Raw genomic sequence first — 16950 nt, 5'->3', positions numbered from 1 at the left:
ATTCAGTAATATCCATCAATTTGGTGTAATTTTTATTGAAATGTACTAGATGTTCTTGAAGGTAAGTGTGTAGCACATCAACACATTCAAGCTGACTCAGACGATGAATCTCTTAATGACTTCTGATGGAGATACTGATGAGATGATTCAGTTAACTTGAGGCAAAATAGGACACACGGGCTTTTATATTCAAATGCAATCATGTGCTTGACTATATATGAAACCTCCGATTTTATTTTTCATAACAGATAGCTTCCTGGCTTTAAGTTGCTATTGGTGTATATTTGGCATTGGAGTTTTGTTTCTGTTAGTTACACCTGTAACATATTGACAGATATCCAGGGTTCTGACTTTTCTGTTCCTCAAGCAGTCCATTACTACCCTTCTGGGGTCAGAAAGGAGGTGTTCCAAACACATGCTTGCCAGAAGACATAGAGTCTGGGCCTGGTAAGATGGCTCAGTGATTAAGAGTGTATACAGCTCTAGAGGTGGGCCCAAGTTCAGTTGCTAGTGCCCACATCAGGCAACTCACAGCCACCCATAACTCCACCTATAACTGACCAAATGCCTCTGGCCTTTGTGAGCACCTAAAATCACATGCACATACCCACACAGCAGGACATAGCTGTGTCACATTCAGGCAGATTTTATTCATTTTCCAGAGATAAGTCATACCAATATCTCCCATATGCTTGTTTTGGGTTCTTAGCATTCTTCTTCTAGAGATAGTGGATCTAAGCCCACTATTTCAGGTTTGGGTGGACTCATGACTTGCTTGTAACCAACAGAATAGGCTGGAAATGGCCCTCATGTCTTCTAAGCATCTGTCATAAAAGACCATATAGCTATTTGCCTTGGTTGCTGCTTTGGGGACTGCTTCTGTCACTTGTATCAGGAACCATTGTCACCTCATAAGGGGCCCAGTATGGAGAAGACAGATAGCACTATCCAAGTTGATATTTTACACCAATATCCTAGGCCACAGTCAGCATCCAACAGCACATCAATAAAGATGCCTCAAAGTGATGTTCATCCACAACTCTCAGAGTCACTTCGTGATGAGTCTTTTCACTTGAGGTCCCAGATATTTTGCTGAAGACACAAACCATTCTATCAGTGTCCTTTCAAAATTCATGGCCAAACCTTTTTAAGCTGTTATGTTTGGGGTTAATTGATTATGCAAGAGTCTCAGCTACAACACACGTGACCATCCATATCAGACTTTTAGGGAGGAAAAATGATGAAGAAGAGGCAGTTCCTGATGGTCCTGTACCACCAGATACGATATGATGGCTTGACCACTCTGTGCTCCATTGTTCAAATCCCAGCTTTGGTAGTAACAACAAGTTCATATTGCTGGATAGATGTGTAAGTGACAGTTTTCACAGGATACTTTCTGTCATCACTAAGCCAGTGTCCCATACATGGTAGTCTAGTTAGTTTTGTCAACCTGCCACAGCCTAGAGTCATCTGAGAAGAAAGCTTCCACTGAGGAATTGCCTAGATCAGATTGGCCTGTGTGCATATCTACCTTGATTGTTAATTGACATAAGAGGCCCTAGTCCACTGTGGGCAGCAACATCCCTAGCCAGGTGGTGCTGAGCTCCATAAGAACCCAGCTGAGCATGAACCTGAGCAAGCCAGCAAGCAGCATTCCTCCATGGGTTCTGCTTGAAGGTCCTTCTTGAGTTCCTGCCATGACCTCCTTCAATGATGGATTGTACAATCTTTATCAAATCCTTGTTGTTAAGTAGTCATCTTTATAGAGCTTTGTCTTCAGGGACGTTCTGTTGAGTAACTAGTATATTACTAGTTCTGTTTTGTTTTTTTTGTTTGTTTGTTTGTTTTAAATGCCTGTGAGCCTTGCAATGGAATGTCTTCTCTTTGGGTTGTCCAAGAACATTAGAGCCAGTCCTGTAGCCTGTCTTAGAAACAAAGATACTTCTGTGTGCTAATATAGTTCACAGACAAGGTGATTTCTTCATACTACTTGGCCTATTCTTTATATGGGATTTGCTAACTATTGATTTACCACTTTTTATTGCATGGAATTCAGAAAGTATTTTGAATACTATGGAATATCAAGAAGGGAATAAAAGGGGGGGGAATATCCCTTCTTCCCTGTGAATCATTTAAAAAGTCAGTGTGAATAGAAGCACTAATAAGACATCATCAACACTCATGACTTAGTCTCTGATTCAGAAAAGCTGACCCGAGCACTAAGAACTCACAATGAACATATGCAAACATGTCCTCATCAAGTGGAACTGGGCAGCCTGCTCAAGTGCCTATAATGTTTAGCACCAGGAGCTAAGAAATGAGATCACCATCTCTCAGTCCTGATTTCAGGGTCTGATCCCCTAAAGGGTAAATCCTCAGAGAAACTTCCCCTCTCTTTCCTAGGGGAGAATCAAAATGGCTGAGGGCCCCCTCTAGGATTTTGTTGTTTTGTTTTATGACTAGCAACAAATTTTCCCATTGTCAAGAGACAAGTGAGCTTGTGGGTCACATGCACCTTTAGGTGTCTCACTTCCATCTGTCATTTTAAGAGCGTATTCCCCTGAAAAGAAACTCCATTGAAAATGCATCATATGGGTGTTACAGGCTTATCTTTTCCTAAGGAGAAGACAGCTTATACTACATTAAAAATAAATGGAGACATGGGATTCTAGAATTGTGTGTTTAAAAAGGTGCCTTCAGATCAATTAGTTTGATTGTGGAACCATATGAGCAGCACTAATTAGGCTCAGTGGGTTATCAAGAATAAGAAGAGCGGGAAGGAGGAGGAACAGGAGGAGGTGAAGGAGGGAGAAGAGAAAGAAGACAAAGAGGAGACAAAGCTTGGAGGTGGCCATGTTGAGGGGAATATGACTAGAGAATAAGAGGAAAGATTCTCAAGGATAAAAAGAAAAACTATGTTTAAAAATATTAATTAATATGGTGATTTAGAAATTGTTTGTAGAATCAAAAGATCCCTTTATGATTATATCTATAGGCAGATAGACAGAGATATATAGAATGGATAGATAAGTTGATAGATGATGATGATGATAGATAGATAGATAGATAGATAGATAGATGATAGAGATAGAGACAGACAAACAGACGTAGAGACAGACAATGTTAGCCTCATGTGAAACACTCACGTTTAAACTCAGTCATGTCATTCTTCTATGATTAAAGCAGGGACGACAGCAATGAGGACCCACAGACATTGACCTTTCTTGCATTTTTGTCCCCCATTCTCAGGTAACCCTGAGACCCCTTCCAGAGAACTTGACCTCAGCAGAAAGAAGGGTAAAAATTACCAGTCTCCAAAAACTGACAGGACAAGCCACAGAAAAAGGAAAATATTTGCAAAAGACACACCCAATGAAGGACTAGTGTCCAAAATATGTAAAAAGCTGCTCAAACTCAACAATAAAGAAAAATTACCTGTTTTCTCAATCATACACAGTCTTAAGACAAGAAACTAAGTCAGGTTCTCTCACTGAACCTGCAGCACAATATCTCCTAATATCTCACAAATCCCAGCCACTCTCTTACCCTGTATTCCCAGGGTTGGAACTACAAATGCTCACACCTTGTATGTGGGCACTGGAGATCAGAGTCTTAAAAGTACTTTACCAACTGAACCATTTCCCCAGCCCCAGTAAAAGCAAACACTCATAGAAGAAAAATGTATACAAATCACATTTTAATTGTTGGGAAACAAAGACTGCAAGAGGTTGAAGCCCAGGAGCCTACAAATGCAAGGGCTAGGGCTGTTTCTGGGAAAGCAAATGCTCCTCTTTGACCCAGTCCCCCCAGCTGGTAAATAACTGACACAGCCTGAGCTACTAGCATCCATATCTGTCTCACCTCTGGCTCAGCACTCAAATGCTACAGGAAGAATTTCTTAGCTCTAAGGCTTGCAAGAAACCAGAAATGACTGCCAACAGACTTACCTCCTCAGACATATGGGACCACTAATAATTTTAATAGTGAGAATTATTAGGAGCAATTCTAATGCAATTCTGCTTTTCAAAACAGGCCAGAGGATGGTGTAACAAAAAGGAATTGATGTGATTGAGCATTTTCTATGCATCTCTTTTTGTTTATTTGTTTGTTTTTGAAACAGACTCTGTACTATATAGCTCTGTCTGTTCTAAAATTCACTGTTTAGATCAGGCTGGTCTCAAACTCACAAATATCTGTCTGCCTTTGCCTCCCACATGCTGGAATTAAAGGCATGTACCATCACCTCCCAGCTTCTAGAGTCTCTTTAACTAGATATTTTCACCAAAATGTTAACAATGATTACTTCCATGTGATGAAATGGTGATGGCCTGAGAGATTTTGCTTGCTATCTTCTCTGTATTTTCTAAGTTCCAAGCATTGGGTACCCATCAAAGAATGAAAATGCTATTAAAAAGACAAAAAGTGCCTCTTATTCCTATTATTTCACTGACTGTGTCAATACCTGAGTTGTTGAGTGGGAAATACACCTGGCGAATGGGTCCTTCAAAGAATACGGAGATTGTCAAGGAGACATTACTTATTACTTTTCTCATAATATTTCCATCATCTCTAAGGTGGTTTGTATTTCTGTGGCTCTCCAAGGCTGTGGTTTCAGCAGGAAATGAAGCTAACCAATTTGTCACTGAAAATTTATCCAGTGGTTTTCTTAGCTGGAAAGAATTCTGAGATGTCACCAATAATCTGGGCTGCATAGCTAAGTATAATAATAGATGCCTTCAAAGCCTGATAGTACGTGGTTCTCAGAGCACATGCAGAGGGAAACACAGCACCACAATTTCTCTAGAAGGTTAAATGTGTTTTGCTTTCAGAGGCCATAAAGGCTCAACTAATTCAGTAATTCACATTGCCATCCCAGCAGTAAGGACCAGTGCTTCACTGTCACAAGTAAAAGAATTTTGACATTCTGTGTGTCATTCATCACTGTCATCCATGCTAATTCTAAAGAAAACAGTGAGTTCCCTCATGACACTTGTACGTTCAGAGCCATGTCTACTTCCATGTGCAGAGAATGGAGAGGCAGACTTAATGGCTTGTTGATATCGGGTAGGGGCACAGTTTGAACCACCAGCTCTGGCTTTAGCAGAGATGGGTATGTTTGGATTGAAAGTAAAGTCATGCTTCTTCCAAGCTCATTAATGACCAGGAAATGGAATGTTCACCCCAGGAAGTCCCAGAACCAAGAGCTAGAAACATCATTGGAAGTCTGTTTTTCTAACTCCAGAAAAGTAATTTACATGATGTGCTCAAAGTTCTTCAGTTACTTGTCTTGTTCTTTGAAAATAATACCTTTTAAAAATCAGTGGTAGAATGTAAGACATAAGAGAGCCTGCCATGCAAACATGCTGTTTGCTTACAAGGATGGTTCATTGTCATGGTGTCTATGCACAATGTAAAACTAGACAACACCTAAATGCAACATCAAGTCCAATTCTGATAAAAGGTATTTAGGTGATAGTGTATGTAGAATCCTTAACTGTGAGTTTTTTAAGAGTACCAGCAGGGGCTGGGCAGGAGGAAGCTAGCAGCTCCATAGTCATTTTAGAAACTTTCATTCACTTGCCTCATGGTCCACAGGGCACAATGACTTGCGCATATGGGGGTACTATCACAGTGATTAGTGAAGAGTGACCTGATGATCACAATGTGGGAAATTACCAATATGGAGCCAGGTAGAAATACAAGGGATTTCAATAGGGAAAAAGACTTACTTACAGAGTTACCTAGCCAGCCGGCATGGCAGCAGTCTGTACAGAAACCGAAACTGGCCACCTGACCTCCTCTCACTCTATGTCACCCTGACCACACCTGTAGCCAGCCCCTAAGAAGGCGTGGCTACAGCTTCCCCTACACAGGAGGTACTATATATCAGTAGCTTTACAAATGGCCATTACCTCTTGCTCATAGCAAATGTACTTATAATAAAAGGTGCAAACTAAAGATTGAAATTGGGCAGCAGTTCATTAAAAGTATAAAATAAGCATCACTTATAAATCAAAAAAGAAAAATTGCTTCTAATTGTTCAAAAAGTAAAATTGATTGAATACATCATGAACTATTATATGTAATTTTAAAGCTTGCTTTCCATATGGTTGTGGGTCACAAGCTACATGGTAATTCTTTCAGGTTGAATTTTTACACCCCTTGTAGCTTTCCACGGTGAGTGTTGCACGTTGCTCATAGTTCTTCCTTTCTAGGGCTCTTGATGAAGCTACAGTCCTGAGACACACTTGGAGTTGCTTTACCAGGGACACTGAACAGCAGCTGTGACCTATAATAAATTTCTACCATGATCTCATAACTCTTTTATTCAGCCCACCTGAAAATCCAGCATTCTATCTGTCCCCAGGATCTGCTGCTGCACAGACAATGCCTAGACCTATTTGAACCATAGAGGTAGTGGCCACAGATGGCAGTATCAGGGTATACAATCCCAAAGTCATCCAGGCTATCAAGATGTGTACAGTGCCCAAGGTTAAGCCTCTGAAACCAATGTGCTCTTGTAGCTGAGTTTCTCTCAGATCCTCTTTGCATCACCTAAGCACAGTCACATCAAACCCCCACACAACTCTTCCATGAGTGCTAGGTTGTGTGCACATAAGTTTTATTCCCTTCACTCCTTCCCTAGCCAGGCTAAGAATTTTGCAGATGTTTCTACTTTACTTGATTTTGTTTCTAACTTTCACTACAAACTACGGTGATACTCAATATAGAAATAGGTTTTGGTCACTATACAAACACGTGGAAAGAGGCTAGAGAGAAGATTTAGCAATTAAGAACAAGTATACTCTTGCAGAGGACCTGAGTGTGGTCCCCAAGACTCATGTCAGACAATTCATAGCTGCCTATAAGTCCAGATGCATGAGATCTGAACCCTCTTCTGGACTCCATGGGTACTACACTCACATGCATAAATACACACACACACACACACACACACACACACACACACACACAAACTTAATCAAAAATAAAAGTAAAATAAATTTTTAATAGTTAGAAATTCCATGGCAGTTTTGACATTAAGAAATCTGCACCAAATAATCTGACCAATCATTATAGTCTTAGGACTTGGACCATAATGAAGTAAAGTTCTTTTCATAGTATAAAGACAAGGCTAGCCTTTTCTCTTATATAACCCTCACAACTGTCTAGCTTTCTAGTTGTAATTCTTCCTAAAATAGCCATAATGCCTCCATTACAGTATACAAGGCCCTCTCCACTTGTTTTTCTAAATTCTCCCAAACTCTGCTCCTGACCTTGTCCCAAAGCTGTTCCCATACTTTCAGTAACTGCTTGTTAGCAGCCATACTTGTTGGTACCAAGTATCTGTCAGCCTGTCAGTGCATGTTTTTGCTGCTAACAACATCCTATGGTCTGGGTAAACTGCAAACACAAAAGGTCTGTTACAGCTCAGAGTTCTGGTCTGAGGGTTAGGGGTTATTGATAGTGGTTGTCTTCATGATGGCAGAACCCAAAGTAGTGCATGGCATCATAGAGAAAGACATATGAAGTATGTGGACCTGTTTGGATACTCTCATCCTTGTCCTTCCTTTATATAAAGCCACCAGTCAGTTATAGGGGTGTCATTCCAATGCCCTTATCTAATCCCAGGCATCTTTCAAAAGCTTCATCTGTGTACACATAGTCAAGTTAACATCTCCCCTCTTGTTATCTCCTAATGGGATTAAATTTTACCATGTCACATTCAAGCCCAGAACTCTGTGTTTTCTTCTGTAGGCTGTAGGCATTTATAGACTGGTGTGACCATTATTCTTGATTGTCAACTTGATTAGGTTTGCACTTGTCATGAAAACAGAATTCTAGGTTTACCTATAAAGATGTTTCCAAAAATGTTTAACTAAAGATGGAAGAGCTTCCCTGAGTCTTAGTAGGACCATTTCATAGGCTGAGGTCTGGGACTGAATTTCAAAAGGAGAGCAAGCTGAGCACCAGCATCTGTCCTTCGATGTTTCCTGACTGTGGCAGTGATGTGACCTGCTTCCTCATGCTACTGGTGACATGACTTCCCTGCCACAATGGACTGCACTCTTGAACTGTGAGCCAGAATAAGCCCCAACTTCCTTCTGCCAAGTATCTGTCACAACAATGAAAAAATTAAGTCACACTTGGCTCTTCCACTTCTCACAGGGATCTGAACTGCCAATCTCAGTCCTGTACACTGTCTACTCACAGGAACACTTTCATTGTGCAAATGGATCTTCATTGCAAATGGCAGGGATTAGGCAGGTCTTAGATATTCCATCAGCTATTTATTCTGTAATGATGGTTATTATTATTATTTCTTTTGTTAAGAAGAACAAAGCCATTCCTTTTGTAAAGACACAAGGGAAGGGGTTTGTATTTGGATGCTGTGGAAGAAACACACTAGTATTCACCTGTGCTTATGAACAAGGAGCAGAGTAAGATCTGGTATGGACATTCTTCCAGCAGCCATGACAGTTCTGAGGTCTTGGGTTGGCTAGGTACTCCTGTACCCATTAGAGTTAGGGAAATAGCTTACCAAGGGTCTCCACCCCTCAGGCAAACAGCAGAGTCCATTCCATGAATCCCAGAGCTTCCGAAAGACAGAGCTTAGGTCACAGCACACTTGTAGAAAGCCATATCACCAAAGAGGTTTAAGGCTGTATCAGAAGTTGTTGCAATAGAAAGAAAGGCTCCAAAAGTTGAGTGGACGTGGCTGCCTACAGAATTCAGTCAGAGGGACCGACAATGAACCACTTGGTAACCATGAAGTGCCATTCATCTCAAAATAATAACAGTAAGCAGACTCTGTGGAGAGGACACTTGGCATCACAAAAAAGTCAAGAGATAGTAGAAGGAAATCTTCTTTGATGTGACAACAGTGGCATCCCTGACAATGTGTCCATTTGCTATTTCCCAGGCCTGTTCTTGTCAGAAACTTTCAACTGCAGAGAGCTAATGAATCCTTGATGTTTAAAGTCAATACGGTTTTTAATGTTCTTTTATCTAAATATAGAGCCTCTCTAAATCATTGTTTTATTCCTAAAAAATCTAAATGCTTCTGAGTGGTTGTCTAATAATACTGAGTATAAATAATCCAGAACGGGGCTGGGGGTGGGGGAAGAATCTGTCTCTGTGATGGAAACTTGTTATAATTCATCATGAAATAAATGTTTCTCTAACAAGAATGGGGCCACTGGTGAATGCAGCAAAGGCAGGCAGGATTGCATCAGCTTTGGCCTCATGTGCTTTTCATCAGGGCACCATGAAAACAAGACATGCATATTAGCAAAACAGAATGAGGCAACAGAAGACAGATGCCATGCTTTTAAAATGTATGTCTGACATGTATGCTCTGCAGCCTTGTCTCAATTCCCTAAATGAACACCGAGGAACCTAGTTTAGAGACTTTGTCATTTGGTTTCTAGACCTCTCTTTTCTCCCTTGGAATTTTAGTTGTTTGTGGGTTTTAGCTCTTATTCCTTTTTTATTATTCCATCCACTGAAAGACAAATATTATCTGACGTGGTGTTTGGGATGACTAGGTAATCAAGGGTGTCAAGTTTCAACAGCATGAGATACTCCAGGAGCAATCAGAAACCCTGCTGGAGGTGATATACTGAGGTTTCTGGGAACTGGCCTGTGGGTCAGGAGAAGAGAGAGGGTCTAGAGTAAGACAGACAGCATAGAGATGTGGAAGCAGGAACTGGAGGAGTTATCTGGGATCCACTGGATCAGTTAGCAGAGACTGAAATGAGAACGAAGATGAGAAAGGCTCTCTAAAATACAATATAGAGAACTGTATGGGCGTGTGTGTGTGTGTGTGTGTGTGTGTGTGTGTGTGTGTGTGTGTGTGTGTGTCTACTATGCCATTAATAATTTTATCACTAATCTGTACTCTTAAGTGAGGTTGTTTGTCTTTGATTGAGGTCTACCAAAATATGAGCTTTTCGTCTTCTCCAGTCTTACCTGATTCTTCATCGATAGCCAAACTACCATCTATGGCATTGTCATCTTTCACAATAGACGAAGAACTACCTATTCATCCTGTGAGAGATTGTCTTCTACTGCTACTGGAAACGACCAGACCTTTTCTGACGTGGGGGCCTTCTCGAGGACCCCTTTGGAGTTTCCCAGCCTTAACGGGTTCCCTTGCATATCCCTGGTTGATCTACACTCATTAGTCCAGTGTCTGCCCTTACCACATATCCTACACAATCCTGAAACATCTATTTTCCTTATGCTTCCGTGGACTCCTGGAGTGGGCTCTTTCTATCTGAGGCTCTGGTTCATAGTAGCAATGAACCCTGGCCTCTTGGTATCTATATCGATCCCTGTAAGGTGTTTCTCCTTCCCAAGCCCTTCTGTCATCATCTCTGGGGCTCTCAATCTCCTGCTGCCTTTTGAAACCTCTTGGGATAGCTTCTCCTGCCCAGATTCCAGCATCTTGCACATTATAGTCAATGTGGGCAGTATGCAAAACCCGTTCTTCTAGCGGAGCTGATCTGATCTTTAAAGGCAAAAGTATTCTTTTAAATATTGGGTTTGCATTGTCATAAACTATTGTAAACACAATTGAATGTCTTATTGCTGGATCTGTTACTTGTAAGTGTGTGTGTGTAAGAAGTGGCTCCAAAAATGATAGACATAACTAGTAAGTTGAATTGAAGGCTAAACTGCACATTCATGAGAGATGACAGATGTCTACACACAAATCCATGGATTTCCCCAGGTCTGGAAAACACTCAGCGACAGGGTAGCATTCTGCCTGGAAGTGAATTTGGAAGCGACATGAGGCTAAGAAGAAGAGGAACTACTAAGTGATGTGCAGTGATTCTGCAGTTTTGCCTCTGTGGTCTGTCAACAGAAGGTCAAACCCATATGATCGAGGTCATCCTAACACCATGTTTCTGTATCATTTATACAGCATAATTTACCAAGGCTCCCAGTAGTTACTACGGTCCTTATTACTATTAGCCAAGAGTCTCTCCACTTTTGGGGTGGCTACCTGGAGGATATTAAACTAAAACACTTCATTATAAAAGCCAGAGATCTATTCAGCAGAAGCCAGGCTCTCATCCTTGACAATAACAGCTTTCCTTGCATTAGGCCTCCTGTGCTCCACTGACTGCATCCTCTATGTCTCCATCATTTCCCCCTGTCCTCAGTAACCCACGGTGTTGAGATAGTCTACAGGGAAGGCAGCTACTTCAGAGTGGGAGGAGAACCCAGCCAGATGACAATTTTCCTGTGTATCCCCCAGCAATGTTCAGCAAATAAGCTTTTATTAAAGGGTTGAATGAGGCAATTTCTGTTAACAATTCATGACTCCAAGACCACAAGAAACAAAATGGAACAATAAACCATTCTTAGGGAAATTGGGAAATACATATATAAAGAAACAGAGAATAATTCTGGTTAAAGATAAAAAAACACAAAATCAAAATGTTTATTTGGTTGTGCCTGTCATGAAGACCTCAGCATGACTGTCATAAATACAAAATTTACTGAAGAAATGAATGAAATTTTTGAGGAAAGAAATAAAATCAGCCAGTTGTTGGGAGGCCAGATCATGTGTTACTAAGAAGCCAAACAGTCAAGAGAAGGAAGACTCGCTATGGAACTGGGCCTGGAGGCAGTGGCCATGTCTGAATGATCCTGAAGAAAAACTGACATCACAGTGGGCAGGAGGAGTGCAGCCAGGTCTGCTGCATGCTTCTCAACCCCCTGCTGTGGCTGGAATGACCACCCTTCCTCTTACTTCTGCTCCTCTGCAGGCCCCTGCCTTGAGTTGCCCTCTTCCTACTTGCCCTCCTCTTGGACTCTGTCCAGCTAGTTCTCAGAAAGCCAGGAAGCTGGTATTGATTTTTGCTAAGGCCTGTCTGGATTGACCAAGACAATCTCTCTCCTTCGATGTGGGATCCGTGTTTGTTCTATGGATGATTCTGAGCTTTTGTAATCAAATAAATCATTTTGACTAACACGGGAATTGTGTTAAACATCTTCTTCTAAGGAGCTGTGAGGAGATTATCTGTGGAAATTCTGGCCTTTGGAATCCTCTTGTGGCTTCTAGAAAGACATTCTGAACAGGCCCTCAAAACCACCCTTCATTTCTCCTGATTCTGCCTCCAAACCAAGCCTGCTGTGAACAGGGTATCAGAGACACCGCCAAAAGCACGGGCTTCTTCCCCCTCAAACCCTGAGGCTTAGCCAGAGATGGGCGGGCATCTCCTAGCCAGGTTCCCTGAGTCACAGTCTGTGCAGCCTCTGTCAGAGGTTTCTGGAGTCACAATCACTTTATCATGTGTCTCATGATAGGTCAAGAGTTGTCCCAGTTCAAAGTCGTGAGATGGTTAAGGTCTTAGAAACATCTGGAACTCCTACAATTGTACGCATGTGTGTGGGGGTGGGGGGGCAGTAATTCATGGTAGTAACCTTTCTGTGGCAGATTTCTTTTACTTTCCTTTTTTTTTTTTTTTTCACTTTGAAAAGACTTCCCAGTACTGGCCCATTGTGTCTCAGAGCCTCACCCTCGTTGGCTCTGCTTTTCCAGGAACAATAGCAGACACTAGGAACTGTGCAAGGCACAGGCCTGTCTTTCTAGAACACAGCTCATTTTGTGGTGAGAAGAGTGGTTTTGCCTGTCAGGGCTGGGCGGCTGCTTCTGCTGTGCTACAGGTCTCCTGAGCCAGCAGTACTGTCCTTGATGACAAAGGCAAGCTGCTACCCATTACCTCACAAAACAGTAATGATCAACTCTGCCGTACACAAGGACTTTTATTTCCAAAATAGCGTCCCGGCCCTTTAAGAGCAAGCACATGTTACAGAGCTTCTGAGACAGAGGGTAGGAACAAAGACAGGAGGGGGGTGGAGGGGCTTGTCCAGTGTCATAAAGATTCAGCTGGGACCCCAATTCTGAAGTGGAAAATACAATATGAGGCTCCATAGTCAGTCTTCAATAAAGGATTTCTGGAAAGACCTTAAAATTCTTATCCCATTGGGTTATAAAAGCTCACAGCCCACAAATCTAGTGGTTCGTCTTTAATTTTTACAATAATATTAAAAAAATACATCCACACCATTGTAAGAACAGAAACAACAAAACAGCAGAACAAAAAGGTAAAAGGGTATATGGGAAATAGTTTTCATGACCACAAGCACCCACTGTGCTCATTCTACAACTTATTTCCTGTGTCTGAGGTATTCTTTTCTGGTTAGAGTGAGAATACAAAAAAAAAGTTCCCCGCACTCGTTCAGCATGCAGTCCCTGAAGTTAACAGATTGCCCACATGCGGGCTGTCCACACATGCCAGCCCTCCCCTGAAGAAGGAGCGGGATCGGGACCTGGCGCCGTGCAGGCGAGTGGCTCTACTCCCAGAACTGTCATCCAATAAAGAGCCATTGTGGGATCTGGACCCTTCAACGAGCAGGACAAGCGACTCAAATGAAAAGGCACAATGCGCATGAGTGGGACTAGAAACTTGAATGCTGGGTAATCACTTCCCGAGTGGCCATCGAGTCACACTGTTTTTTCATGGAACTTCATAATTCTGTCCTTGCCTAGTGAATTGTACCAATTTCTGTTTCTCCATTGATAAGTGAAAATGATTGCCATGATAACGTGATTAAGGAATATGGGTGTCTAGCTTTGGAGGGGAACTGGAGTAGAAAATTGTCAGAGGAGACAGGAAGAGTCTGGGACCGTGAGGAGGAAACAGACCTTGTGCACAGACAGCAGATTCGCTCTGGGTAAGATCACGCTGTGGCTCTACACATAAGACATCCGAGACCAGGCATACTGGGCGAGGAACTAAATCAGGCCAGAGGCTTGAGAATAGACTGATTTCTATGAGACGGTGACATTAAGATACAACCAAGTGGAGCTACAGGACTAAGGTTAAGGGCTCTACGCGGTACTCAAAGGGGCTGGGAAGGGTAAGAGTGTTAATTCAGGCTGAGCCACAATTTCTGTCTGGGTGACCTGCGGTGACCCTCTCCATGTCTAACAGCCAGCCTCACTACAGAGAAGAAAAAAGAAAAGGAAAGGGAAGGGGAGGGGAAGAGAGGAGAAAAAAGGGGAGGGGAGGGAAAAGAAGGGAGGGGCGGGGGGACAGAGCAGCTAAACAACTACAGTGCCTCCTAGCTTGGCTTCCTCATCCTAGGGACAATAGCCAAGGACTGTGAGCCTCTTCACATAAATGAAGTGTACTTTCAGAAGCATTGTCTACAGCATTCCATAGTCATCCATTTGAGGACCATTTAGTTATTTATTTTTCTAAATCTTTAAGCCAAGCATATCTTTAATCAGTTTTAAACGGAAACAATAACAATCTTTCTTGAGTATCTAGATGACATCATTTTTCTCATCAGTGCTGGTCATTGAACATGCTAACCACATACTCCACAATTGAGCTGTGTATCCAGGGCCTGTGTCATAACCTGAAAGGACTGCCCCTTAATCTAGTTCCACTTTAACATGTATAACTATCTATAGATACACAAATATTTTTCACACACCATATTTGATCAACATGGTTCTGTGTCTCTAATTACAGTGATGACAGGTTATTTGAAATGTGTGTCATCTCTTTCAATGTGCAACATTATACTTTATATTGAGTCAATTGGATCTAGTCACAAAAAAAGAAAAAAACTTACAAGTCAATATTTCTCCCAGCAACCCAGCATTAAATTCTGTCAGGTTAGCAACTCACCAGAATTAAGCAAAATGATAGATTTGAGGCACACAAACTCCTCTCCCTGCAGGTTCATCATGCGGAACCGAGTCGATGTTGCCAGCAACATGTCAAAGATCTCCACCATGCCCTCTACACATTTACCCTGATTCCTACAAAAACAAATTTTAAAAAAAGCGTTACAGCACAGAAAAATCTTCCACAAATCATGAGGTTCACATTCATAAAACTCTCCCAGCCTCTAATCAGTAGCCACCTTTGGCAGCCCACTTTGTTTCATCGAGTGAACATTCATTTAAATCTGAGAAGGCAAGACAGAAAAAAATGTTTTCACTGTAAAACCTTGAAATTATTACAAGAAGCTGGGCATTGGTGTCGTGCACCTTTAATCCCTCTGCACTGGGGAGGCAGAGGCAGAGGCAGGTGGATCTCTGTGAGTTCGAGGCCAGCCTGGTCTCCAGAGCAAGACAGTTTGGGTATGACTGTGGACCTGCTGTTATGTTCTAGACATTGCATGATTACAGGGTTGAAGAAAGACCCCGAGGTCTAAGATGCATATGGCTTTCCATTAATATATACGATATCTTCCTATTCTATCTTGAGATACTCTTGAGGACCAGGAAAACTATATATAACTGGTATGGACTGTGTGGTTGGGCTGGGGTCACTGGTGCTACATGGGATGGCAATTGAAGGCAGACTTAGTCGGTGGTGTACAAGTTTGCCCTAAGAGATGCAGGTTTTAATAAGAAATGAGAATGCATGATTTGAAGGGAGATATACCTTAACACAGAAGGGCACAGAGTGGTATGTTGGACTTGAAGAGGAGACAGGGAGTAAATTTGTAAGAATTGGAAGCTGTTGGCCAACTACATGTGTTCTGTATCACTTGGGGTAATTCAGGCTTTTATCTTGTGTCATAGACTCAACTTCAAGAGTTTAAACTCAGTGTTAGCAACTAGTAAGTGAGAAATCTCAAGGGGCTATCACATGCACCTGTGTCCTATATGTGGGGTTGTTTCAGAAATTAAATGAGATACTATATATGAAAGGCATTAATTTATTTTAAGGCATGATGTGTTTGAATAACTGAAAATACATGAAAAAAGTTAAAACAGTCTGTGAATATGCAGACATTTATAAAACACATAAGCATTTCAAACATAAGCACAAATGCACTTACGAGCATTAGGATTTGTTTTTGTCTTGGAGTGCACCCCCCCACAACATAGGGATAGCTTAACACTCAACAAAATGCCGTGTAATCATGCATCATTTGATGGGAACACATTCTGAGAAATGCATCATTAATTAGGCAGTTTTGTCACTGTGTGAACCTCATAGAGCAGACCTAAAGTAAGATAGCTGTGATGTCACTGAGTGATATAGTCTTGGGGGACTACTCTGTACATGTGGCCCACTGTGACCAAAACACTGTCAGCAGAACATGATGGAAACCTGGGCCACCTCTTTCTTCCCTGACATTTAGTTTGCTTTCAATCATCATGCTGTTGTAACAATTCATTCAGGAACATGTTTATCTCTTATGTCACATACAGGGAGCTATAAAACATAATTCTGCAATTAGAATTCCTAGGTGAAAGGACATGCTTACTAATTTTGCTGAGCTACTTTCAAAAAGCTTATATCTGTAAATACAAAAATAGGTAGAAAATTCCTTTTCTATTTTCATCCTGAGGTTTATATGTAGGCTTCCCACAAGTTAAGAAAACATATTGCTATTTCACTACTGAGCTACATTGGTAGCCCTGTGCAGTATATTAACACAAATTTTTCTCTGACCTTCGTGCTCTTAGCCTTTGCCTACATTTACCCTCAGGGTTATCAGTCATGTTCATATTGATTACTAGGAACTCTTTATATATTATACTAATTAGTCTTGTGTTAGAGGCATTTTTCCTGGTTTGTCATATATTTCTTTTAATTTCATTCTTGGTATTTCCTTCTACAAGATTTTTATTGCAGCTCAAATGTCTCATTAATAGATTTAAAACAATATCTTTGCTTGAGAGGACCATACTCCATTCTGATATCATATGGCCGTTCTCTTATTCTTCCTTTTAGTTGAAGTTCCACAGTTTTTTTTTCTATATCAATCTTTGATCTTCTGAGATACATTCATTTTTCTGACAACTCTATTGAGCTATAACTGCATACCATACATTTACCCATTTAAAAAGCAAAATTCATCAGATTGTCATATGTTCACAGAATTATGCAACCAGCCTTT

At 41.4% G+C, this 16950-nt stretch overlaps 1 protein-coding gene across 4 annotated transcripts in view; it reads right to left on the bottom strand.

The window, feature by feature from the left end:
* Positions 1 to 16950, bottom strand: part of Esr1 (estrogen receptor 1) — a 365575-nt gene that overhangs the window by 18158 nt on the left and 330467 nt on the right. For 3 of the 4 annotated variants that reach the window (XM_027401019.2, XM_027401017.2, XM_035440410.1), the window contains one exon: positions 14718 to 14851. In XM_027401019.2, the coding sequence (XP_027256820.1) occupies positions 14718 to 14851 (134 nt within the window). Of the gene's footprint in view, positions 1 to 8598; positions 8724 to 14717; positions 14852 to 16950 lie in introns of those variants that run through there. The other variant, XM_035440409.1, reaches the window with a different exon arrangement.

The sequence above is a fragment of the Cricetulus griseus genome, chromosome 2 (assembly GCF_003668045.3).
Source record: "Cricetulus griseus strain 17A/GY chromosome 2, alternate assembly CriGri-PICRH-1.0, whole genome shotgun sequence".
In the NCBI taxonomy this organism is placed as follows: domain Eukaryota; kingdom Metazoa; phylum Chordata; class Mammalia; order Rodentia; family Cricetidae; genus Cricetulus; species Cricetulus griseus.
The sequence above is the reverse complement of the archived record's forward strand: the minus strand, read 5'-3'. Positions and strand labels throughout refer to the sequence as shown.